The sequence below is a fragment of the Epinephelus lanceolatus genome, chromosome 18, assembly GCF_041903045.1.
Source record: "Epinephelus lanceolatus isolate andai-2023 chromosome 18, ASM4190304v1, whole genome shotgun sequence".
Taxonomy (NCBI): Eukaryota; Metazoa; Chordata; class Actinopteri; order Perciformes; family Serranidae; genus Epinephelus; species Epinephelus lanceolatus.
In genome coordinates this window covers 8,641,433-8,666,868 of record NC_135751.1, presented here as the reverse complement: position 1 = coordinate 8,666,868, position 25,436 = coordinate 8,641,433, and the positions used below count along the sequence as shown (strand labels likewise).

General features: G+C 40.1%; 2 protein-coding genes across 2 annotated transcripts; both read left to right on the top strand.

Moving 5' to 3' along the window:
* The first annotated feature begins 9,420 nt into the window (after nt 1-9,420).
* Nucleotides 9,421-11,857, top strand: LOC117268350 (keratin, type I cytoskeletal 13-like). The gene is made up of 7 exons (XM_033644711.2): nt 9,421-9,879; nt 10,063-10,145; nt 10,301-10,457; nt 10,540-10,701; nt 10,931-11,056; nt 11,142-11,356; nt 11,682-11,857. The coding sequence occupies exons 1-7, from the start codon at nt 9,475-9,477 to the stop codon at nt 11,782-11,784; spliced, it is 1,251 nt and encodes a 416-aa protein (XP_033500602.2). The 5' UTR covers nt 9,421-9,474; the 3' UTR covers nt 11,785-11,857.
* A 4,743-nt stretch (nt 11,858-16,600) lies between these two features.
* On the top strand, nt 16,601-21,490 carry LOC117268349 (keratin, type I cytoskeletal 50 kDa-like). Its single transcript, XM_033644710.2, has 7 exons — nt 16,601-17,059; nt 18,454-18,536; nt 18,681-18,837; nt 18,912-19,073; nt 19,395-19,520; nt 20,111-20,325; nt 21,335-21,490. The coding sequence occupies exons 1-7, from the start codon at nt 16,652-16,654 to the stop codon at nt 21,351-21,353; spliced, it is 1,170 nt and encodes a 389-aa protein (XP_033500601.2). The 5' UTR covers nt 16,601-16,651; the 3' UTR covers nt 21,354-21,490.
* The last annotated feature ends 3,946 nt before the right edge of the window (nt 21,491-25,436 follow it).

The window sequence follows — 25,436 nt, the reverse complement described above, 5'->3', positions numbered from 1 at the left end:
TGTCCATCGGGTTGGAGAGAAGAAGACCTTTGTGGATGATTCGGCTCCCACTATTAAATCTCCTGAATGTCTAATTATCATAGAAAAATATTTGGAGCCAGCTGGCAACAAGAGAAAGCCTACATCATAGACCTATACTCATAGGCTACCACAGGGCAAGTGCACCTGTCAAGCTATGCTCAAGGGGTTGACCATTTGAAAAATTAAGTTTGAGTTGGAATTTAACATGTGAATGTACAAAAAAAAGTGACACTTCTGTGAGTCTTCTATTATGTCTCAAATCACAATTTGCCTCAGAGGGCTTTACAGCATACGGCATCCCTCTGTCCTTAGGACCCTCGCAGCGGATAAGGAAAAATCCCCCCAAAAAACCCTTTAACAGGAAAAAAAATGGTAGAAATCCCTGTCAGCTATGTGGTGTGGAGGTCCTCGGGCTCCGTGTGGACTGACACCTGGGGCGACAGAAGTCCAAAGGGTGAACAGGCCCATCAGGTGAGGCTGCATTCCTGCCCCTTCAGCCATCAAGTGTGCACTGACAGCATTACACTCATAACCAGGTGTCAACTTTCTCACTGAAAGATACAGCACTCAAAAACATGTTAATACTTTTTTTTTTTTTTTTACACATTAGTGTGTACTTAGGACATTTTTATCTCTTGGTAATTAGTCAATGTAATGTAAGTATGCTTTATATGGTAATCTAATAATCTTCTCTTTCTTTTCATTTGCATTATGTACCCCTCTACATCTGTGCTTCAGAATGATGGGGTTGGGACCCCCACAAGATAAAGCTAAAGGGTCACAAGATGATTGAAAAGTTAGGAATGCTGTTTGAAATATGTTTAAAATTAAAGTCGAAGTACAAACATATTTGCTTGCTCTTGTAAAACATTGTTTAATTTTACTTTTTAAAGACTACAGAACTTTTTCAAAATAACAGTCTGATAAGTAGAAATCACATTTTGTACAAAAACCTTATGTAACTTTTACTTAAATGTCCTGTGGGAAAAGTTTGACCATCTAGCAACCAAATTCTTTACAATTTTCTTAACATTAAAAGAAAATCATCTCAAAGGGTCTAAGGATAAAATTAAACACCATTTAGTTATATGATGTAACTAATGTAACAAACAGCAATTGGTTTTTGTATAAAAACTTTTGTAACCTTTGCTTTCCCTCCCACCTGAGCAACCAACCAAACTCTGTACAATTTTCTGGGTTTTCTGGAAAATTGCCATCACATATCTGTTGAAGATCTCTCTCTTTACATTATGGTACCTACACTGCCAGCTGTGTCATTTGGGTCGTGGAGATTACTAAATACCTTTTAACAATAATTATATATTTTTAGCCTAAAAGTGTCCACTACTGTCCACTTTTGTCTGTTTTCTATTTCAACTTTCAAGTCCACTAAGTTAGTGATTACCAACATGGGGGTCAGGACCCCTAAAGGGGTCAAAAAGTAGACCTGAGGGGCATGACAAGATTCATTAATAGAGGGGAAATAGCATTTTATCATAACATAAAATAATATTCTCATTCTTCTTTTCAAATGTTTCTCTTTTATTTAGTTTGTGCTGTTTGTCTGTAAAACACTGGACAGTTTCACCACTTAAGGGCTCTAAAACCTATAAAATATTGCATCTTGAGAAGTCAAAATGATTCTTAAACCTTTGATAAGTAAAAAAATTGCTTCAGTTTTAAGGCTCACAAGCCAAATAATTCTCTTTGGAGTTTTTTATTTTATTTTAATTTTCTAAACAAAGGGAAGACCAGGCAAAAAACACATTTTTTGTAACATAAAATAATATTCTTTTTTGTGATCCAATTTTTATTTTTATTTCGACAACTGACAAGTCAATACACATAGAACCAGTGTATAAAACAATAACAGTACGCACAAAAACTAAAATAAAAATAACAAACCAAAAAACAGAAGAAAGCAAAGAAGACAACAACAGCAAAAGAACAAAGGACAGGACAACAACCTAACCCTCCCCCCCCCCCCCCCCCCTTTATCTCATACCCTAAAAACCCTATTACCTAGACCCACAGTATTCAATGCATGCTATTCGATCACAGACTTTAACATTTAGTGACAAACAGATTAAATCAAATAACTTTTTATCTTCTCTCTCATTTTATCTACAAAGCTCACATTCTTCTGTTTGGCACCATGTATTTTAGCTACAGAACTCTCCAAATACAAAATGTCCATGAGTGATAGATACCACTGTGGTATGTTGAGTGACTGGGGTTGCTTCCATTGAGTGGCCACTAATTTCTTTGCAGCAGTTCTTTGCACCCGCTAAGAGAATGTGGCGGTAAGAAATAGGAAGATCAAAACCTGAGTCATCATTTAACAAAAATAAAGCAGGTACAAAAGGTATATTTTTTCCAATAATTATAGAGAGTGCTGATGCAACAGAGTGCCAAAAGGTGTTAACCTTAGTACAGTCCCACATCATATGGACATATGTGCCTGGTGTTGCCTGAGGACAAAAACTGCAATTGGGGGAATGACTAGCAGAAAATTTTGCTAATTTTAGGGGGGTGAAGTGGCTTCTCATGACGAAATTGCAGTGAATCATTTGATGATCGGGGTTCCTGGAGGATGAGTTGTATATTGGACCAAACTCTAGACCAGTTAATGCTTGACAGACCTAAATCCTTTTTCCAAATTTTGTAAATTGGCAGTTGCTGTGCAGTGGACTGGGTGAGTAACGAATAAAGTTTTGATATGAGCATATACTGAGCGTTGGAGGTATAAAGCCTATTAATAGGGAGAGTATCCAGATTGGTACCCCAGGGAACACCATAGGCATTGAGAGGAGATCTCAGCTGTAAATAAAAGAAAAATGTGGTACCTGGAAGATTATAGGAATCTTTAAGATCTTGGAAAGCTCTGAGTCTATTACCTTGTATAATGTCTGCTAGAACATGGATTCCTTTTCCTGACCAGCTGGGGAGAGATATAGGTTTGCCATCCAATGTAATAGAGTAGTTATTAAACAAGGGAACATTGAGATGGTATTTACAAACAGTCATAATTTTCCTGATGGAGCGTCAAACTGAAATTAAATTAGAAATAACGGAACTGAACTTTACTAAGCAATTTTTGTTTGGGATGCTTGAATAAACAACATCCTCTAAGCAGTGAGGTTTGACTCTAGATTCTTCTATAGGACGCCAGGCATTCTCCACCTCTGGATTTAGCCATGAGCTCAGGGCTCGCATAGTAAAAGACCAGAAATAATATTTCAAGTTTGGCAAATTTTGACCACCTAAATTCCTTGCGCTTTGAAGTGTAACCAATTTCATTCTTGGAAGGTTTATTGTTCCAAATAAATTTATTTATAGCAGAATGAAGTCTGTTCCAATAACCAGCTAGGGGTGGAAGTGGCAACATAGAACTGCAGAAATTTATTCTAGGCATGATATTCATTTTTATTACCGAGAATCATGCTTGAATGGACTGTGGAATCGCAGACCATTTTGCCAAATCTACCAGTATAGTATTAAGAGTGGTGGTATAGTTATCACTTAAGATTTTTGTAGGAAGGAAAAATATTCAAACCAAGATATTGAAAATTTTGGACTATGGGGATACTTGTTGTAAGGTCAACAGATTTAGCTACATTATTCAGTGGAAGTAACGCTGATTTAGACCAATTTATCTTGTAGCCTGAAATATCCCCAAACTTAACGAAGGTATTTAGTAAATCAAGAAGCTGTGTGGAAATGTCATTAACATAAATAAGAACATCATCAGCATACAACGAAAGATGGTGATTAGTATTATAAATGGTGATAGGGTCATGAGTTAGACGTATCACCTGGGCCAATGGTTCCAGCGAAAGAGCAAACAATAAAGGGCTAAGCAGGCACCCTTGTCTTGTGCCCCTGGAAATGGATATGTTATCTGAGTATGTGCTGCCTATCAAGACTCTGGCAATGAGATTGGAATATAAAACTTTAATCATGGAGATATATTGCACACCAAACCCCATGTGATGTAAAACCTGCCAGAGATAATGCCATTCAAGCGGTCGAAAGCCTTCTCAGCGTCAACTGATAAAACAGCACATGGTGTTAAGATGCTGGCACTACCCTCGATAACATGTAAAAGGCGATGGACATTACCAGAAGCAAGGCGAGATTTTATGAAACCAGTTTGGTCATAATGCACCAGATGGGTCATCAATGGGTCAAGTCTCCTGGCCAGAATCTTGGCAAATACCTTAATTTCTATATTTAGCAGGGATAATGTACGGTAATTAGAAACAGCAGTGGGATCCTTGTCTTTTTTGGAATTAATGAGATGATCGCTGTATTTGAATCTCTAGAAAAGGAGCCACTTGTAACTGAAAAGTGTATCATGTCCAATAGCAGTGGACCTAATTGTGCCCAGAAAGTAAGAAAGAGCTCAGGGGGGATACCATCAAGCCCAGGTGATTTTCCCGTCTTCATAGTTAGTAATGCCTCTTTAAGCTCTGTAAGTGTAACTGGGGAATCAAGCAATTCTGCAGAAGGTTGAGGGATCTGTGAAAGGTTGGCTTTAGCCAGAAAGGCTGTAGGTTCCACCTTGTTCAAAGAGGGATCAGAACTATATAATTTGGAAAAAAAGTTAGCAAAGGTAGAAGATGTATCAGCTGGGTTAACCAGTGAATTGCCCATGTCATCTATGACAAGACGACTAGGACGAGAGCCATTAAAATAGAATTTGCAGCGTGTTCTATGTATCATAAATTCGGTTCTGTGTCAAAGAAGGGAATTTAGCTCCATCCTTGTTATCTCTTTCTTGTGTTAATTGTGAAGAAGGAGTATCATGCATCCTACTTTCAATTGACAATAGTTTCTTCTCCAGTTTGTTAATTTCCTGTAAACGATTTTGTTTTAAATAAATAAAATAATATTCTGATTATTTTCAGATGTTTCCTTTTTCTTTACTTTTTGTGAAACAGTCAAGTTTCAAGTTTATTTAATTTATGGCACTTCAAAAAAGTGAAACAGGTTTTGCTTTAAAAACCATACATAGGAGTGTTTTGATATGCATTTTTGATTTATTAAACTCTAGTGTGGTCTGTGTTCACAAATGTGTATATTACCAGCAATGTTTGTGCATGCAGACTGCAAAGTAAAGAAATGTTCTAAATAATATAATAAATGTCATGTGTCCCTATAATTGTGCATATAACCCTGCACAGTGTACAGCTCTGTCATACAGATCTGTCATACTTTTCACATTAACCCTGCACAATTGTACAGCTCTGTCACCCATGGTAAAACAATAATATTCTGCATATTCTGTATATAGCCTACTACACACACTGTTTCTTATTGTAAATTGTTTTTTCCTGTTTATCACCAGGGCAGGGGAGATATACATGTCCTCTGGGATCACAGAGTTCAGACAGTCGATGACTCAAAACAATTTGACACCAAATATTAGATATCATGACTAAAGTTTGTTTTAATTGGTCAAATGATCTTTGGTCCACTAAAATTGGGGGACTTTGGTAAAAACTAAAGCTACATTTAATACACTGTTCATCTGCAGATGTACAGTAAACACCATCAAAGTAAAGAGGAAAGGTGAACGTCGGTCATATATTTTCTTTATGCAGTCTTTATGTAAAACATCTGTTTTAAACCTAACAAAACATTTTCTTTTATTACAGAGTTTCCAGAGGACCAGAGTAGAGAGCTTGTGAGACACTAGGAGAGGCAGATGCGGATGGAGTGTCGCTCACCTCAGAAGGAGTGAAGGAGTTTAACATGTCTGCTTTCTGAGTCCCAAACTGTACCTACTAAGAGTGGCTTTCACAGTGAAACACAGCTAGCTTTTCAGTGCAAAGAAAAGGACTAAGACACACATGGTGCTGGGTCTTTACAGATATTGAACAAATTATAATAAATGAGTTTAGAACACAGCCTTGCTTAATTCTTCTGTAAGAAAGGATGCAGAGATCCAAAGAGGCACCACACACACAGCTTAATGCCAGATGTCTGCATTGTGCATGTGAATTTGTGCAGGGCTTTTGTGAATTTTTCTGGATTAAACATGGTTTTATGAAACCCAGAACCTGACTGATCTGTTTATTAACTAAAATGTGTTGACAATTTTAAATGACTATATAGTGTGAAACTTGCTGTGAGTCCTAACCTCACTGACCTGCGCTTACACACTCAGCTGGTTGCATCTCTGCAGACTGTGTAACCTGTGTTCAAATTCAAATTTCTTAGCATCTTATCACTTATTGTTATATATTTAAAATACTATAGATCTTACTTCTGGCAACTTGCATTGAATTGTATTTATACACGTCATACAAGGAATTCTTAAACAGGCCAACAACCTCACTATGACTGTACTGAAAATTAAAGACCTAGCCTTGTTTTGTGTGCTGTGTTCAGAAGACTCCCCTCAAAATGAAATATTAGAATGTAAATTGATGACCTTCAGTTCCTTACAGGACAGTTTCAAAATGCCTTAATATGTGACTGAGTCAATTCAGTAAAAATGTCAAATTCCAATAAAATATTCACCCATTATTCATAACAATCTACACATCCTACAACACACTATTTCTTTAAGTTAGTGGGTATTTGATAACTCCCTCCACTTATTGAAGACATTTTGCATTTTAATAGGCTTTTAACTATGGCAAGAGAGGGTACAATACACCAGTAAAATTAACTTTATTTCATGAATTGCTGCATTTTTAACTGACATAATTAGACCATGTTGTGTACACCATCACTGATGAATACAAACAACAAATACAATACCACAGTGATTTATAATGACTTCATTTTCTGGGACCAGTATGAGCTACTGTACATGTTTCATGTGGGCACTGTACAAAGATTAACCATCTCTTCTAATCATCCAGTAAATTAAAAGACAGTTTGTAAATACAAAACTGAATCAATGTACTCTTACTTAATGTGTATTTAATACACTCAGAACTCAAAGTGCCTTGGATTTCTTACTTCTTGTTTACAATTGTTTGTACTGATATCACATATCTTGTCATGCTTTGATAAGACATCTGGCATTAAGCTGTGTCTGTGGTGCCTCTTTGGATCTCTGCATCCTTTCTTACAGAAGAAGCAGGGCTGTGCTCTAAACTCATTTATTATAATTTGTTCAATATCTGTAAAGACCCAGCACCATGTGTGTCTTAGTCCTTTCCTTTGCACTGAAAAGCTAGCTGTGTTTCACTGTGAAAGCCACTCTTAGTAGGTACAGTTTGGGACTCACAAAGCAGACATGTTGAAACTCCTTCACTCCTTCTGAGGTGAGCGACACTCCATCCACATCTGCCTCTCCTAGTGTCTCACAAGCTCTCTACTCTGGTCCTCTGGAAACTCTGTAATAAAAGAAAATGTTTTGTTAGGTTTAAAACAGATGTTTTACATAAAGACTGCATAAAGAAAATATATGACCGACGTTCATCTTTCCTCTTTACTTTGATGGTGTTTACTGTACATCCACAGATGAACAGTGTATTAAATGTAGCTTTAGTTTTTACCAAAGTCCCCCAATTTTAGTGGACCAAAGATCATTTGACCAATTAAAACAAACTTTAGTCATGATATTTAATATTTGGTGTCAAATTGTTTTGAGTCATCGACTGTCTGAACTCTGTGATCCCAGAGGACATGTATATCTCCCCTGCCCTGGTGATAAACAGGAAAAAACAATTTACAATAAGAAACAGTGTGTGTAGTAGGCTATATACAGAATATGCAGAATATTATTGTTTTACCATGGGTGACAGAGCTGTACAATTGTGCAGGGTTAATGTGAAAAGTATGACAGATCTGTATGACAGAGCTGTACACTGTGCAGGGTTATATGCACAATTATAGGGACACATGACATTTATTATATTATTTAGAACATTTCTTTACTTTGCAGTCTGCATGCACAAACACTGCTGGTAATATACACATTTGTGAACACAGACCACACTAGAGTTTAATAAATCAAAAATGCATATCAAAACACTCCTATGTCCTTATGTATATGACCAGTAAGGTCTACCATAAATGTAGACATTTCACACAGACTTATGAGCAAATGTTCAAATGAGGTGCAAAACAGCTGATAATAACAAACGAGGAAGTTAGGGTTAGCATCCAACGGCTGTTTATTAGCTACAACAGCTAGCTAGTTTACCTGCAAACAAATTAGCATTGTTAGCGTTGGTTATCTTCTGAAGCTAGCAGTTAGCTACACTGCTGGCAGGTCAACAATTTAAACAGTCTTGGGTTGGAGACATTTAGTGGATAAGATCAACAACAACAAAGTTTGACTTACTTCATGACTGCGGCAGCAGTGTGTCTCAAACACGACGTGTTTACTTTGAAAATCCCCCGTGATTATCTCTCTCAGTTGTGAGAAAGTGGCGGAAATATTATTGTATAACAGTTATGAATGATGTTAATTATTTAGGCTATATGTTGTTAGTTGTATTTATTTCGTTTCACTCTCCTTAAATTGACCGCTGCAGCCAACACGCTTCAAAACAACGCGCAACTTTTACTTTGAACGCTGTTTCCGGCTCTCTACTTCCTTTTTCAGTTTTCATTGTACAAGTTGGATAAAGGAACAAGCGGACGCTTTGACGCGCTGAATTGCATTACACGTCTTACGACAGTGAAATAGGAAATACCCCCAAAAGTGAGATTTTTCATTATACAACGTGAACAATGCAGATGAATTACACTTCATGCACGAGTCTATAAAATGAATTGTAAGAGTGGCCTCTTGAGAAGTAAAAATCATTCTTTGATTTAAGTGCCCACAGCTTGTAGAAATATTAAACCTCTGATTGATAAACTTTGCTTGGGTTTAGGATCAGTATAGGATTTTTCATTGTAAATAACTAAACCAAAGAAAGACGAGCCATCAGAATGTGAAAACTATGACCTTAGAATTCATTTTTAGTTTTGTGACGACACATTTTGCATAAAATCGAATAGGGTTTTAAATAGTTTAATGAGCAAAAGGAGAATTTTCTCAACCCATAAAGAAATATTTAAACTTCAGCTCTCCTCCTGCTCTCTTTGAATCTCTCTGTGGACAGAGCTGTGGGCAGTGAAACATTTGAGGTCTGACTGGATGCCTGATCCTCAGGGCTTTGTGTGGACTGACAGGACCGCACCGTCAGGTACAAACAGCTGTCAGGCCCCTCTGAGATGTCACCCTGGAGCCTCTAGAAGAGTTGAAATAGACTTTCTCTTTCAGATGGAGACCCGCCGGACCTGCTGGACCTCACCTGTTCAGCTCAGACCGGTTTGCTCTCAGGGCCTCAGGGCTACACTGTGACATAGCTGGCATGTTTGGCATCCCAACCTGACCCACTACCACACCCCCAGCCTGATTTTGAGGCATAAGAGGAGCTGCTGTCCCAGCACCTCTTCACTCTCCGCTCAGAGCCAACGACCAGCCGACCAGCAGCCATGACCTCCTTCTCCAGCCGCAGCAGCTACATGTCCTCCCCCATGAGGAGCTCCATCTTGATGGTCCCCTCTGTGTCCCAACGAGTCAGCAGCATAGGGGCCGGCAGTGTGTACGGAGGAGCTGGAGGGTCTGGAGTCCGTGTGTCCAAGGCCTCCTTTGTGTCCTCCGCTGGTGCTGGCAGTGGCTTTAACTTGGCTGACGCAGTCGACATGACTGTGAGTGAGAAAGCCACCATGCAGAACCTCAACGACCGCCTGGCCACATACCTGGAAAAGGTGCGCAGTCTGGAGAAGGCCAATGCTGAACTGGAGCTGAAGATCAGAGAGTTTCTGGAGAACAGAACCCTGCCAGACGCTCACAACTTCACCAGCTTCAATGTCCGCATCAAAGACCTGCAGGATCAGGTGAGAACAGAAACTTAATAAGCCTTTGTTTTTGAATATTTTGATTGGAGGTATTTGAATTTAAAGTTTTATGATTTTAAATGTAACTCAAGCATATTTAAGGTTTATAAGGTTTATGAATTCTTCAGTTCTTTAGGAAATCTGACTATTAATGTTTTAAGTTTAACTTTTTCAACTTTTCAGATTGAATTTGCTGCTCGTGGTAACGCTAACCTCATCCTTGCTGTGGACAACGCCAAGCTGGCCACCGACGACTTCAGAGTCAAGTGAGTGTGAGACTTTGTGTCTTTTAACATCATATCACATGTTGAGAACGCAACATAAAATAATCCGATTCAATCTGTGTTTTTGTGAGCCCCTTCTTCCCAATCATTTCGATAATCAGGTGAGTTTCTTGAACTCTGTCTTGTATTTTTTTCAGGTATGATAACGAGCTGGCAATGCGTCAGTCAGTGGAGGCTGACATTGCTGGGCTGAAGGGGGTCCTGAAAGAGCTGACCCTGAGCCGGTCCGACCTGGAGATGCAACTGCAAGGTCTGAGAGACGAGCTGGCCCAACTGAAGAAGAACCACGAGGAGGTATGACCACTGAGACCAGACAAAAAAAGAAACAGAAATAAAAGGATAAAATAACAGAAGTTTAACCAGTGTCTTCCTGCAGGATCTGCTGGCTCTGCGGGCCCACATGGGAGGTAAGGTGAATGTGGAGGTGGACGCGGCTCCTCAACAAGACCTGTCTGCTGTCTTGGCTGAAATCAGAGAACACTACGAGACCGTTGCCAACAAGAATCGCAGAGACCTGGAGGCCTGGTTCCAAGCCAAGGTGAGACCACAAAGCCCTATTTCGTACTCTGAATGTGATCACTGCTGCCCCCTACTGTCCAAAACCGGCTCCATCTCAAGTCATACTACAACCACTTTTTGTTTTTTTCAGCTTTATAAGTTTTAGTTTGGAAGTTTTATAGCTTTTTTTTTTTTTTTTTGGTCTTTAAGTTAAGCTCTTCCGGGATGTTTAGCAGCTCAATAACATAATTAGCACTTGTGCTCCACAGACAGCTGACCTGAACAAAGACGTGGCTTCTAGCGCCGAGTACTTGCAGACGTCAAAGTCCGAGATCGGGGAGATCAGAAGAACTCTTCAGACTCTGGAGATCAAACTGCAGGCTCAGATCAGCAAGGTAAGAAAACTAATTCTTTCAACCTCATTGAATCATCTGTTGCTCTCTCTCTGACCTGACTGTCCTCCCTCTTCCTCCTGAACAGAAAGGAGCTCTGGAGGCAAGTCTCGCTGAGACCAGGACCCGCTACGCCAACATGCTGGCAGGTTACCAGAGGCAGGTGGAGGCTCTGGAGGAGCAGCTGGCCCAGCTGAGATCTGACCTGGAGAACCAGAAGATCATGTACGCTGACCTGTTGGACATCAAGACCAGACTGGAGCTGGAGATCGCCCAGTACAGGAGGCTGCTGGATGGAGAGAGGTGAGTGGAGGGAAATGTTCAATGAATTTAGAACATTTTCTCTGCCATTAACTCTTTCACACATGTTGTGTTAAGTGTCCCAAACAACACATCTTTGATTAGCATGTTAGTATGCAAACATTATCTTACAATAGAATTAACATTAAACCTACAGCTGAGGCTGATTGATTAGTTGTGAACACCACTAACTGCTCAGGTATTTGGTCATAAAACAAAGTACTGTATAACAATATAAAAATCACAATTTCAGTCTCATCAAGCAGAAAAAAAGAGTAAATATGAAAATAGTCTAAATAAACTGAATTATTTATTTTCTGTCCTGCAGCATCGGCACCACCATCAGTGACACCAAGCTGGTGTCTACTGCACAGGAAGAGAGCTCCTCTGAAAAGAAGATCATCATCATCAGAACCAGCAGCAGCACTTAGACCAGAATAAAACCAGAAACAGATGCTGTAAACTGAGTCATACATTCTTCAATAAAAATGAAGTCTGACATGGTTTATTTGGTTCATGTATTTTTATTTCACACTTACAGATCAGCTGCTGCCTTGACTGCATTAAAGTGAATCATCTTTGATATCGACTGATAAGGAAACAGTTCAAATATTTGTATTTATTTTCTTTAATCACACAATTTTTTATTGCTAAAGTACATTTTGATCAGTTGTTGGGCTTCATCAGGAAAATCAGTTCCAAAGGCAGCCGTGAACAACAACAACATTAACAACAAGCAGCAGAGTTGTGTACCACAAAGCATTATTGGTGGTTTAACGAGGTGTGTTAAAGCAAGACAAAGATAGCTCAGAGGCTGAAAAATGAAGCCAGTGCAGAAGTGGCAAAAACTGCAGTTCATCAAATGGCCACTTGAGGCTTGAACAAAGTAAATCCCCAAAGACTCACAATGGCCAACTATATAGCATAACTAAACACATTTACAGCCCTTTGTGTTTTTTTAAGCCCAAAGTTACGTTGATTGGCATGCAGAAGTTTGGGGGCTCCTGGTTGAAATTTTGTGTACTGTGAATAGTTAAGTAAGCAGAATATGAACTGATCATGTAGGCATTAAGTTTAGATGTGTTTGTTTTGTTCACCGAGTTTCATGCAGATCGGTCAAACTTCCTAGGAAGAGATCGATTTTAAGCATTTTTCAAAAAATTCAAAATGGCGGAAAATCTATATAACCTGGAGTTATGGGTTCTTGAGGCATGAGGAGAGGCATCTCTGTGCAAAGTTTCATGTCTCTACGACATACAGGGCATGAGATATGCCCATTAAAATTTGCAATTTCAATCGGTTGCTATCCACCTTATTTTTCACAGAAACACGGAGGCAAAACAGAACGCAGCCAGCTTCCGTTTTTTTGTGCGACACTTCCGGTCCAGCACTCTTACCACTGTGTAAATGGGAATCGCCTTGTTGTTTACCTTGCTGAGTTTAGCTATATATATGTATATATCACATTTTTCACGTCACTATATCATCGTTTAGACTAATCTGATGTTTGTAAAGTCTATAAACACAATGACTGAACAAACATTAGTATTTTCTCTGTGTGTAATTAATAACATGGTTATCGTAGATTAGCTGGGCTAACCGTTAGCTGTTAGCCGTTAGCCGTGTCTGTAATAACTCACTAAACTCACAAAGTGGCCCATGAAAAAAATATTTTCTCCAGCGGATGTCTTAGTTACAACATGATTGAGCTAACTGGAGTAGTTTCATGTCGTATCCGACAACGGGAGGCTTTTAACGGATGACGATCCTGATGTTAGCTTTGCTGCTGCTGTTAACTGATGCTTTCTAGACATCGTGATTTCCCAAAACTGAATAAATACCACACGTAGCAACACAAAACTGCTTTGCTAGCTCAATCATGTTGTAACGGCTGGATGATTGATGCGTACATGCTGATTCGGGTGCTATCAGAGCCGATCCGCGCATCACTGTGGCTTAATGATCAACTCAGTCAATTAAAACAACCCGTCCTGTGTTAGGAGTGTATGTCGCTGACAGAGAGAAAGAAAGAAAAGGGAAAAAAAGATAGAAAAGCAGCGTGCACCTCACATATTTATTTCTCACAGTTGCGCACACGTTTGGCTGGCATGCAGAAGCACCGTCTGTGTGTCGAGGGTGTGAGCCGCAGCTTCAGCTGCTCAGGTAGAGAGGCTGTGTAGCCCGGTGTGTTTTTTCGCTGATTCGGTTCTGCAGGTTCTCTGCTGGTACACTGGAGACGGGGATCAAACAGTTTGTCTCACTTGGGATAGATTGTGCTTTTTTAGTTCATAGTTTATGATTGACGTGTGATTTATTCACGTTTAGAGGGAATAAATTTCCGTTATAATGGAAACATGGGCACAGTTATCTATACAAAATACACAGACTATCTAACTAACTAACTAACTAACTAACTAACTAACTGATTGACTAACATAAACAACTGAAAATTGAAAAAAAATTAGCTTGCACCCTTAGCTCCTGTAAGGGAAAGCATGAGGGAAAGCGGCTGACCGGACGTCACGCACAAAAAAACGGAAGTTGATCACTATTTACTTCCGTGTTTGAAAATAAGGTGGATAGCGCCCCCCTTTAACCAATTGATGTAATATTGCTTCATTCGCATCCTCCCATGACCCTCTACCACTGTGCCAAATTTCACATGGATTTACCAAGTCAGTGAGGAGAAAAATGTGGAACAGACACACAGACAGACACACACACACACACACAGAGTTTTCGTCATTATATAGTAAGATAGCAAAGTGTGTTCAGGTTGCTGTTTCTTCAGTTCATAATGTAATTAAAAAATGGCAGTTAACAGGAACTGTGCAGGTCAAGTTGCGGTCTAGAAGACCAAGAAAACTCGTATTTCATATGATTGGTAGAAAGGCCATCTGACTGCAAAAGACGTACAGGAAGATTTATCAGAGTCTGGAGTGGTGCTGTTCACCTTTGCAGTGACGCCTGTACAAATAAGACCAGATACTTTGGTGTCCCTCAATCTGTTGTACTGCAGTTGTTCTTATGCCTGTGTCACAACCCTTACAGGGCTGATAGGAGCTTCTTGCTGTTCCCAAACAACCCAGTGCTGCTCAGGCTGTGTGACAAGCCTGTAGAGACAGTGGCTCACCCTGCACTCAAAGCCTTCCACTCCAGTCCTGAGGTCTTTGTACACGAGCAAGAGCAAGAGGATTCTTTGAAAATTCCTGTGCTGATAGACTCAAGCCTGACATCTTTGGGGAAACTAGACATGTCCAAAATCAGCCCTCCAGGTCAGCACTGATAGCCTTGCTGAAGTCTATGTCCTTCTGGCTGCAGTTAAAGACCTTCTCAAGACTCTTTGTTGGTTTTTCCACTTGGGCCTGGTACAGAGCTGGTTGCCCTGCTTGCAACGCAACCTCCATCACTATACACAGGCTTATTCAGACTGAAGTCTGCTGCTGGCTCTGGTGGTGGTTATTTTTTTTGGAGGGGTTTTAAGTTTTGTTGAGACAGCCAACAGAAAGAGAGCCTGGCTCTGTCAAACTTGCTTCATAGCACACCCCTCGGGCATCCACGCTTAAAGCATCACTTACCTTTCTGGAAATTTTACACTTGTCTTTGTTTAGGTTAAAATGCTATTAATAAGCTGATGGCACACTAAAATGTAAGTGAATTCCACCAGAAATAAAAACTCATAATTATACCATTCTCATATGGTTCTAAGAAAACGACCAGACATTGCAAGAATGCAATGATTGGTCGGAGTTTTCTCCTGTCCTGTCTGTCCTTCCCTCGGCGGTCTGGGAATTGCACAAACAATTCATGGTGCTGTGATGTGAAGAGGATCTCCCAGTTCTGCTCTCAGGATGTGGAGTTTTTGACTGTGAAATGTCGACCCTTTTCATCTCACTATTGCACTATATATTCTTTCTTATATGTTGCACAAATTGTTTTTAAATGTTTTGTTTCTTTTTTCTTGGGGTATGCAAAATGTAATTTCATTTTTGTGCTGCGCATAAAAATGACAAATAAAGTTCAGTTCAGTTCATAACGCTATATATGACAACACAGCATCCAGTTGCTAATGGCTAACATTAGCCTACTGTAGTGTAGCCTCTGAAACATTAACGTTATCTTACGTTATCGTTAACGCTACTATCTAACGCTAGCACTGTAACCTTATTCTAAAACAAATCAGTCATCACTGGCTCCGGTTGAGTTTTAAAACTCCAGGGTTGCGTTTGATTGTATTGGTTGTAAAGTTACACTCCCTCTCCTCTTCCGTGTATCTAACGTTTCCTTGCCAACGCCTACATCTATCATAAACATAATGAGGACATAATGGAGGAAGGGGGAGTAGAGCGTTGGAGGGAGGTGGAGTTGCAGGGGGAGGGGGGTAGGACTTTGGAGGGAGGTGGAGTTGTGGATGTTCAAATTTTTTCTAAGTGCTGTGTGAAATGCAAGAAAGGTAAGAGTTGCTTTAAATGCCACAGGCTAAAGTTATCAACTACAGGTGACAACAAAAAAATATAACTGCATAACAATAATGCTGCTAATAATAAACACAAAAATAAACAAGTAAAAGTGGTCATGAGACAAGAAAAGAAGAATGAAGAGAATAAATGCACAGAACAAACACAGGATAAAAAAGAAAACAAAAAAATTAAAATAATATAAAAACAGAGGAGGGAAAAAATGAAACGATATAAAAACATTAATGAAATTTACAAGCAAAGTGAAATAATAATCATATTTCCTTAGTTCTGGTTTCTATACTATGAGGTGTGACATTCTGGTGGAGCTACTGTCTCTTTTTCCATATTTCCATTTTAAAGTCTCTGAAGGCAGTGGTCCCCAAGATGGGGGTCAGGACCCAGAAGAGGTCGCAAGATAGACCTGATGGGACACAGCAGGATGATCGAGTTCAAAGAGAGAGAGAGAGAGAGAGAGAGAGAGAGAGAGAGAGAGAGAAGAGAAAACAACAACATTTCTACAACATAAAATTATGTTTTGTGTATTTTTTCAGACATTTCTTTTAAGTTTGTAATAAGGACTAGATGATTTTATGTCCCCTGACCCGATGGATAGGGAGCAGAGATGGTGTTGGTTTTCACTCCACCTCACCTGCTGCACCTCACCTGCTCAGCTAAAAGCTGTTTGCTTTTTGCTGTTTGCACTTCAGGAGATCCCTCCGGCATGTTTGGCATCCCACCTTTGGGCTGATGGGGGGTGGAGGGTTCAGGCATAAAAGGAGTCCACATCCCAGCAGCTCTTCACTCCGCTCAGAGCCAACAAACCAGCTGACCCTCAGCCATGACCTCCTTCTCCAGCTGCAGCAGCTTCATGTCTTCCCCCATGAGGAGCTCCACCATGATAGGCCCCTCCATCTCATCGTCCTCCCGCCGGGTCAGCAGCATGAGGGCTAGAAGTGTGTATGGAGGAGCTGGAGGATCTGGAGTCCATATCTCCAAGGCCTCCTTCTCCTCCTCTGCCGGCGGAGCCTTTAACCTGGCCGATGCCACCAATGTGTCCATCAGCGAGAAGGCCACCATGCAGAACCTCAATGACCGCCTCGCCACCTACCTGGACAAGGTGCGCAGCCTGGAGAGTGCCAATGCTGAACTGGAGCTGAAGATCAGACAGTACCTGGAGAGCAGAGCCATGCCTGAGGCTAACAACTTCTCCAGCTACAGCATCCGCATCCAAGACCTGCAGGACCAGGTGAGAACAGAAAGACAGAAAATGTACAGTTAAGCAGAGAGGAGCAGATTGTACAGACTGACTTCTTTGGTTGTATGGTTCTGCTCAACCCTGACTTTAGCCTCTCAGGCAGCACATCCTTACAGGTAGACCTCAACATGTCTTAAATTAAATGTAAAGGGGGTTTGAATTTAGTTTACACTCTACATTAACAGACACACTACACATGTTGGCTTCCAAGATAACATTTAGTCCACTGAATAAGATAATAAATGTTAACTGAATAAATTCAATGTGACATTTTGTGATTTTTTTTTTTTTAAAGAAATTGCACAATTTGTATGGTGGCTGGTTGAGATTTGTCAGTTTGATCATGACATAGATTAAAAATATTAAACATTTGACTGTGTTGATAAATAAATAAATAAAAAATATTTAGTACTCTGACAAACCTGACAGAGTAGATAAGTATAACATTTATGTTAGACTATAATTCAGTTTATTTACAGTGCTTTTGGGGCTAACAGTGCAAAAGTCATTCTTTTATTCAATCCTAAAATCTTATTTCTTAAAACAAGTGAAAATAAACTGCCGGTTTAACCTATAAGAAGCACAAATGAACTTCAATTAACCTAATTTCTATATATATATTAAATTGAATCTACTTCAGTAATTTGCCCTTTTCTGTTTTTGTTAGACTACTGACACACTTTTCTAAAAAAAAAAGTTCATTTGTAGCAGACACTTGGTGGGAATAAACTTAACTGTAGAAAAGAAAAGAACAAACAGGTGAACATGTGTAAACATCAGGCAGCTGAACGGGTGTCAAGTAAATATGTACATGTTTGATCAGTTTTCCTCAGTAAATATGTGTTCAGAATATGGGCAGTAAAGGATGTTTGGATTGCAAAACATATTCATCACTTCAGGGGGGTCAACAAGTGACATCACTTGAGTCTGATGTAACCAGTGAGGCAAAGCTGACTAAGTTTTGTGTAAAACAAAAAACAACTACCTTTACATTTGATAAGTGTTTGGTTTATGAAGTATTAGTTTAAGTCATAAAGGCTGCATTTTTTCAGGTACTTTAAATCGTATAACTTCTTGGGTTTTTAGATGAATAAGTTAAGTAACCTTTTTTTCAGAATTTACTTGTTAATTGGTTTTTGAGTGTTAGAGTTTTTATTTCTTCGGGCTTTTAAAGCTTTAAGTTAAATTTTTGTTGTATTTTTGAGTTAAATAATGAGTTCTTGGTTGTTTTTTTTAATGGATAAGTTTTTAAATTTTGGGGGTTTCAAAGTTTAAAGACTTGACTTTGTTTTATATCTTAAAAAAAAGAAGCTGAATTAAATCCACTGAAATGTTTTGGCCAAACTGCCATTGTTCACAGAGTTTCTCTCATTCTTCCCTCTCAGATCAAACTCGCTGCTCGTGAAAATGCCGCCTTCATCCTTGCTATTGACAACGCCAAGCTGGCCACTGATGACTTCAAAGTCAAGTGAGTGTGTGACATTTTCTTTCTTTTCATGCTCAGACCACACCACAAAATAATTTGATTTGATTTGTTTCTTTGTAAGCATGTTCTTTCCACTCATTCAGACATTCAGGTGAGTTTCTTGAAGTCATTCTAATGGTTTTGCAGGTATGAGAACGAGCTGACCTTGCGTCAAACAGTGGATGCCGACATTGCTGGGCTGAAGAGAGCTCTGCAAGAGCTGACCCTGAGCCGGAGGGACCTGGAGATACAGGTGGAGGGTCTGAAAGAAGAGCTGATCCATCTGAAGAAGAATCACGAAGAGGTATGACCACTGAAACCAGACAGAAAAAGAAATTAAGATACAATGACAAAAGTTTAACTGGAGTCTTGCTGCAGGATCTGCTGGCTCTGCGGGCCCAGATGGGAGGTCAGGTGAATGTGGAGGTGGATGCCGCTCCTCAAGAGGACCTGTCTGCTGTCATGGCTGGAATCAGAGAACACTACGAGACTGTCGCCAACAAGAATCGCAGAGACCTGGAGGCCTGGTTCCAGGCTAAGGTGAGACCACTAAGTCCTTTTTTGTGCTCTGCTTGTGATCACTGCTGCCCCCTACTGTCCAAAACCTGCTCCAACTCAAGTTAAATGATTTTTTTTAGTTGTATGTTTTTTTGTTAAGTTTTGCATTTTTTTTTAATCTTTATTACCTTCTTATTTTCAATTGTTTCCTATGTAGTTTTTAAGTTTTCACTTTTTTCACAAAACTTTTGTTTTGTTTTATTAATGCTGCTGTTCCGAAATGTTTAGCAAATAACTACATCGTGCTGCTGTCTGCTATCCTCATATTTGATCAATAACATCATTAATACTTGTTTTTTACAGACAGCTGACCTGAACAAAGAGGTGGCTGCGAGCACTGAGACCCTGCAGACGTCCAAGACTGAGATTGGAGAAATCAGACGAACCCTTCAGACTCTGGAGATTAAACTGCAGGCTCAGATCAGCAAGGTGACAAAACACAAAATTATGCAGATTAATGACATTGGTAGATCTATCCACCTTTTTCTGTCATCTTCAATTATTTTGATAAGTGAGTTGAAAGTGAAGTGTGCCAGCTCTGAAAGCATGGGGGTTATGTTTATTTTATTTTATGGTGCCTGTGAGAAGAGGGATGGGTGAAGGTAGGATTTGATGATCTTAAGCTGCTAGTCGAGTGTTAGTGTAGTACGGTATCTTGACCCTGGTTTATAACTCTGAGCCCAAATTTTTGAAGAGGGGCAAAAAACAATGTCCAAAATGAAAGTTGAGCTGGCATCAGGTTGCATCGTCAATGTTGTCTCAACATGCAGTCTTCACTTTTCAAATACTTCAAAACTTCAAATTATTCAAGCTTCATGTCTTGACATGTTTTGTGAATAACTGTCTTGCATCAATGCTTAGGTTGACATCAGACCTTGGCATACTAAATATTCAAGAATTCTTGTGTAAATAACTCTTTGATGTAAAATAATCAACACACACACACACACACACACACACACACACACACACACACACACACAGCTGACCTGACTGTCCCCCCTCTCCCTCCTGAACAGAAAGGAGCTCTGGAAGTGACTCTCGCTGAGACCAGGACCCGCTACGCCAACATGCTGGCAGGTTACCAGAGGCAGGTGGAGGCTCTGGAGGAGCAGCTGGCCCAGCTAAGATCCGACCTGGAGAACCAGAGAGGCATGTATGCTGACCTGTTGGACATCAAGAACAGACTGGAGCTGGAGATCGCCCAGTACAGGAGGCTGCTGGATGGAGAGAGGTGAGTGGAGGGAAAGCATTTACAACAAAATAAGTACAGAGTCTTAATGTTGTTTTTCAACCTGGGCCCTATTTTCCGATCTACTTTTGTCTAAATGAGTGATAGGATGTTCAATATTTGACATTTCTCCAGTACGAAGTTAGGGCTGACCTGCCTGCAGCCCGTGGGCACGCGCTATATTAAATAATAGGGCACTCAGACAGCGTCAAACAACATCAAAATACGTTCACTAAAAGTGCATTTTTTCCACACAGATAGGCTCGGATTGTTGGTATAATTATCTGACAACATAACGGAAAGGAGAAATGAACGTCTGTGTGTACCTTTAGCTGGATTTGGACATGTTCCTCTGCCTGTTGCTGCTCCCTCTCTCTCCTCGTCCACTCTTCAATTTCAATGAGCTCCGCCTCCGTGTACATCCATGTACTCCGTGTTCAGATAAATACGGCGGTCATCAAATTCAAATGGCTCACCCAGATCCAGTTAGTCAAAATCGAGCACGGACGTACGTGGACGCAGAGCTCATTGAAATTGAAGAGCGGACGATATATTGATATATTGAACATCCTATCACTCATTTAGACAAAAGTAGATCGGAAAATAGGGCCCAGGTTGAAAAAAACATTAGTTCCCCTTTAAGTCAGGCAAGCAGCTCTCCGATACTATACTTGACCTTAGCTAATGTTAACATGCTAACATTATCTAATTAGCAGTAAACATAAAGTACAACTGAGGCTGATTGGAATGCCATTAGTTCCGCAAGTATTTGGTCATACACCAAAGTTTTAGACCTATTATAATGCCCCCTCTTGCTGAGGGGAACATGACTGTCTAAGCCTCATTTCATCACAATCCATCCAATAGTTGTATTAAAGACACATACAGTATGTAGACAGTTTGAGAGATACATTCTACTTTTTGAATGTCACTTATGTATTTTATATTGGGAATAACAATGATCACTATGGTTGTGTGGTTATGTCTTACCCGTCTCTTGTTTTTGCAACAGCACCACCACCAATGTGTGACCATTGTGAACGAAATAGACCCCTGGAAATGTGATCAGCAGCAGCAGTTAGACCAGAATAAGGCCAGAATCTGATGCTATCAACTGTAAACAGGGTCTGTCTGTGGAGCTTCAATAAAAATGAAGTCTGAGATTGTTTCTATGGCTCATGTGTTTTTATTTTACACTGACAGATCAGCTGCTATACCTTTCCTTCATTATTCTCTATTAAGATCAGACACACTGCATCATTAACATAATCTTTTGAATTCATTCTTAAAACTTCCTTAAATAGGAAAAGAGCTATACATTTAATATGATGCTTGGTTGTATTATTCCTCCATGGCCTTTAATTCTACTTAACTTTTAACTTTTCTCTATTCCCTATGGAGTATTTCCCTATTTCTATGTGTTTATATAATTTATGACCACTGTGTTCTTTACATTGTATTTAATTGTTATATTATTGCTGTTTTGTTTTAATCTGCTGTTTTTCTGAAAAGTACTTTAAAACCTTGTCAAGCAAAGTGCTTTATAAATAAATTATACTATTATAAAGTTGAACACAAAATATTCCCATAACTTTCTCATAACACGGGGCTGTACCACAAAGCCAGTTCAATGTAGCCAGGCTCTCTTTGCCTGACCTAGCTCAAAAAACCCAAAAGCCTCAGTCAGACATAACAGTTACCACAAAGGTGGTTATCAACTCAGGTGTTCTTCTTCAGGCTCTGTGTATGTTAATTTTCGCCTTGTAAGAATATTTAAAAAGTATAACAGTAGAAAGCAACACTTTTGCCTCAATTAAGGCAATAGAGGAACAATGACAGAAAATTACTTATTGTGTGAATTCACAAGTTTATACAGCCTATTTTTTACACATCATTTATACATCTGTCATGTATTTCTAATATGACAGATGCACATTCTACAGCTAACTTGATGCAGCAGATTTAAACGCTATAGTAAAAATCTACATTTGTTCTGACACTGTCCCATAATGAGGGATACGTGTAAATCACTTTAGTTTTTTGACAAATCAAAATGACATGAATTTACTGATTGAATATTATCTGTGACAAATACCAATACCTTTCACAGTCAGTGTTGGCAAATGGACCAGAAAACACTACAAACAAACTCAGTAGTTCAGTAAGACCAAGAACAACCTTGCTAAATAAAACAAAACAATTTTTTGCTCATATTTTCTGCATCACTGACATACTGTAGGTTCCTGTGTAGAAAAAAATACAGTAGGTACTACTGTAACTGCACGCCGTTGTTTAGTGGCATTTATGTAACATTATGGCTCGACAGGTTGGAAAAAGTGCATTTATACCACATTCCTTCATCTGAGCGTCTTTATCCCTGAAATATTCACATTAATTACAGAGTAACAACGCTCAAAGGAGCTTTTTAGCTGATTTTAAGCTGAAACTTGAACCAAAAACTGGTCCTGACCAAGGTCAGGTCTGCAGCAGAAGTTACCATGGCGATCTAGCCAAGTTAAAAGAGAGCCACCTTGGTAAAATGGAAAACTCTGACTGTAGACTCAACATACCTTGCTAACCTACTACTCTTGCTTTGTGGTACAGCCCTGAGAATGTTGGCCAACTCAAAGCCAATTGCACAAGTTACCATCAAGTGTTGCATATACCAAGGTGATGCACTGTCCCTACCATCAATCAATCAATCAATCAATCAATCAATCAATCAATTTTATTTATAAAGCCCAATATCACAAATCACAATTTGCCTCACAGGGCTTTACAGCATACAACATCCCTCTGTCCTTTGGACCCTCACAGCGGATAAGGAAAAACTGTCCCCCAAGAAAAACCTTTAACGGGGGAAAAAAACGGTAGAAACCTCAGGAAGAGCAACTGAGGAGGGATCCCTCTTCCAGGACGGACAGACGTGCAATAGATGTCGTACAGAACAGATCAGCATAATAAATTAACAGTAATCCGTAGGCTATGACACAATGAGACAGAAAGAGAGAGAGAGAGAGAAAGAGAGAGGGAGAGAGAGAGAGAGAGAGAGAGAGAGAGAGAGAGAGAGAGAGATGCAGGACAGACGGTAATGACAGTAGCTTACAACAACATTATTGAAAGTAATAATATTATAGTTCTGGCTACTGTGGTACAATATGTTGAAAGTATATATTAGTATCTGGCAGTATACATGTGTGACAATACCACTGTTCTGCATTGGCCTGAACCCCTTCAGCCAACTCATCACAAAGAGTGGCTATGGAAACTGGTTCCGAAGTGGAGCAACCATCAGTCCCCTCCTGGTGTCAAAGAGAGGGAAGATGATCAGAACCGAGGGGGTTGAACTACCAGAAGGCAACACTGCAGATGTTAGGACAGCTACAAATAACTTGGGGTCCCGCAGACAAATAGGAGCCATGAGGAGGCCGCAAGAAAGTCAGCCACAGCCAAATACCTACACACAGTAAGGCAGGTCCTGAGAAGTTGACTGAAGAACAAGGTCCAAGCCATCAACACTTATGCCCTGCCAGTCATCAGATAACCTGCTGGTATAGTAAGCTGGCCAAAGGAGGAGATAGAGGCCACTGCTATCAAGACAAGGAAGTGTCTCACAATACACGGGTGTCAGTGTCAGACCCACTGCCCAGGACGAAACAGCCAAGATCCAGGAATGGCCCAAAGATGAGCTGCTAAGTGAATACCTCAAGCAGTAGAAACCTGAGAATTCAGAAGAGGAGGACAAACCATCATGGAAGGACAAGCGCCTGCAGAGCATGTGCCACCGAAGATTGAAGAAGTATCCGAAATCAAGAGATCCCACCAGTGGCTGGAAGAAGCTGGACTGAAAGACAGCATAGAAGCACTAATCATGGCAGCACAAGAACAAACACTTAGTACAAGATCAAAAGACGTGGGGGTCTACCACACCAGATGGGGCTCCAGGTGCAGGTTGTGCAAAGATGCTCCTGAGACAGTTCAGCACATAATAGCAGGGTGTAAAATGCAGGCAGTAAGTGGCTGGCATAGTGCAGAGGAACATCTGCACTGAGTATGCGCTGGGGGTCCCAAGGTCAGAATGGAAGACACCTCCTAAGATGGTTGAGAATGACGAAGATAAGATCCTGTGGGACTTCCAGATCCAGACTGACAAACAAGTGATGGCTAACCAACTGGACATGGTGTTGATCGACCAACAAAAGAAGAAGGCAGTGGTGATAGATGTAGCAATCCCAAACGACAGTAACATCAGGAAGAAGGAGCACGAGAAGCTCAAAAAATACCAAGGGCTGAAAGAAGAGCTAGAAAAGATGTGAGTTGTAAAGGCAACAACGGTGCCAGTAGTAATCGGAGCACTCAGGGCTGTGACCCCCAAACTGGGGGAGTGGCTTCAGCAAATTCCAGGTACAACATCTGAGGTCTCTGTCCAGAAGAGTGCAGCTAAGATATATAGCTATATATAGATCTATAAAGGGCAGGGCCCCTACCTCAGATATATATATATATATATATATATATATATAGCGCTTCAAAGTAGCTTGGTCTGTGGCCATCAGTGTCTAATACTGACACACAATGTAAATCCATCGCCTTTAATGATGTAATATAAAGAGCAAGACAGTTCAATAAGGGTAGGCGTTGAGTTAAAGATAGTTAAAGATCTATATTGTATGAGGTACTGCTTGTTCATTGATCTACCACACTTGCTCCTACACAGCTCCAGCCTCTTGCCCAAATATGCAGTGCTTCTCAAAGTCAAGGAAGGATCCTTAAACAGCTGAATTTCCAGGAGGGTACTTCATCAAATCCTGCTGAAAGACTGCTCCAATGTCAAAGATCCTTTGGATTCTACAAAGGACAGAGTCCATACCTCCGAGAATTTTCAAAGATGCATATGTGTGTCCTCAGCGGGCATGAAGGCCTCTTCACGTACAACTGGGCACTCGCTGGCCTGTTTGAATATGTGTTGACCAAATGCTAGGAAGGACTCTTGGCTAACCTCAGTAGGACCTGACTTGGAAGGACCCATCCTAACAAGGAAGCATTCTTGACTTTGAGAAGCACTTATGGTCACGTCTGACTCCAAAAAGACAAAAAAAAAAAAACAAGATGGA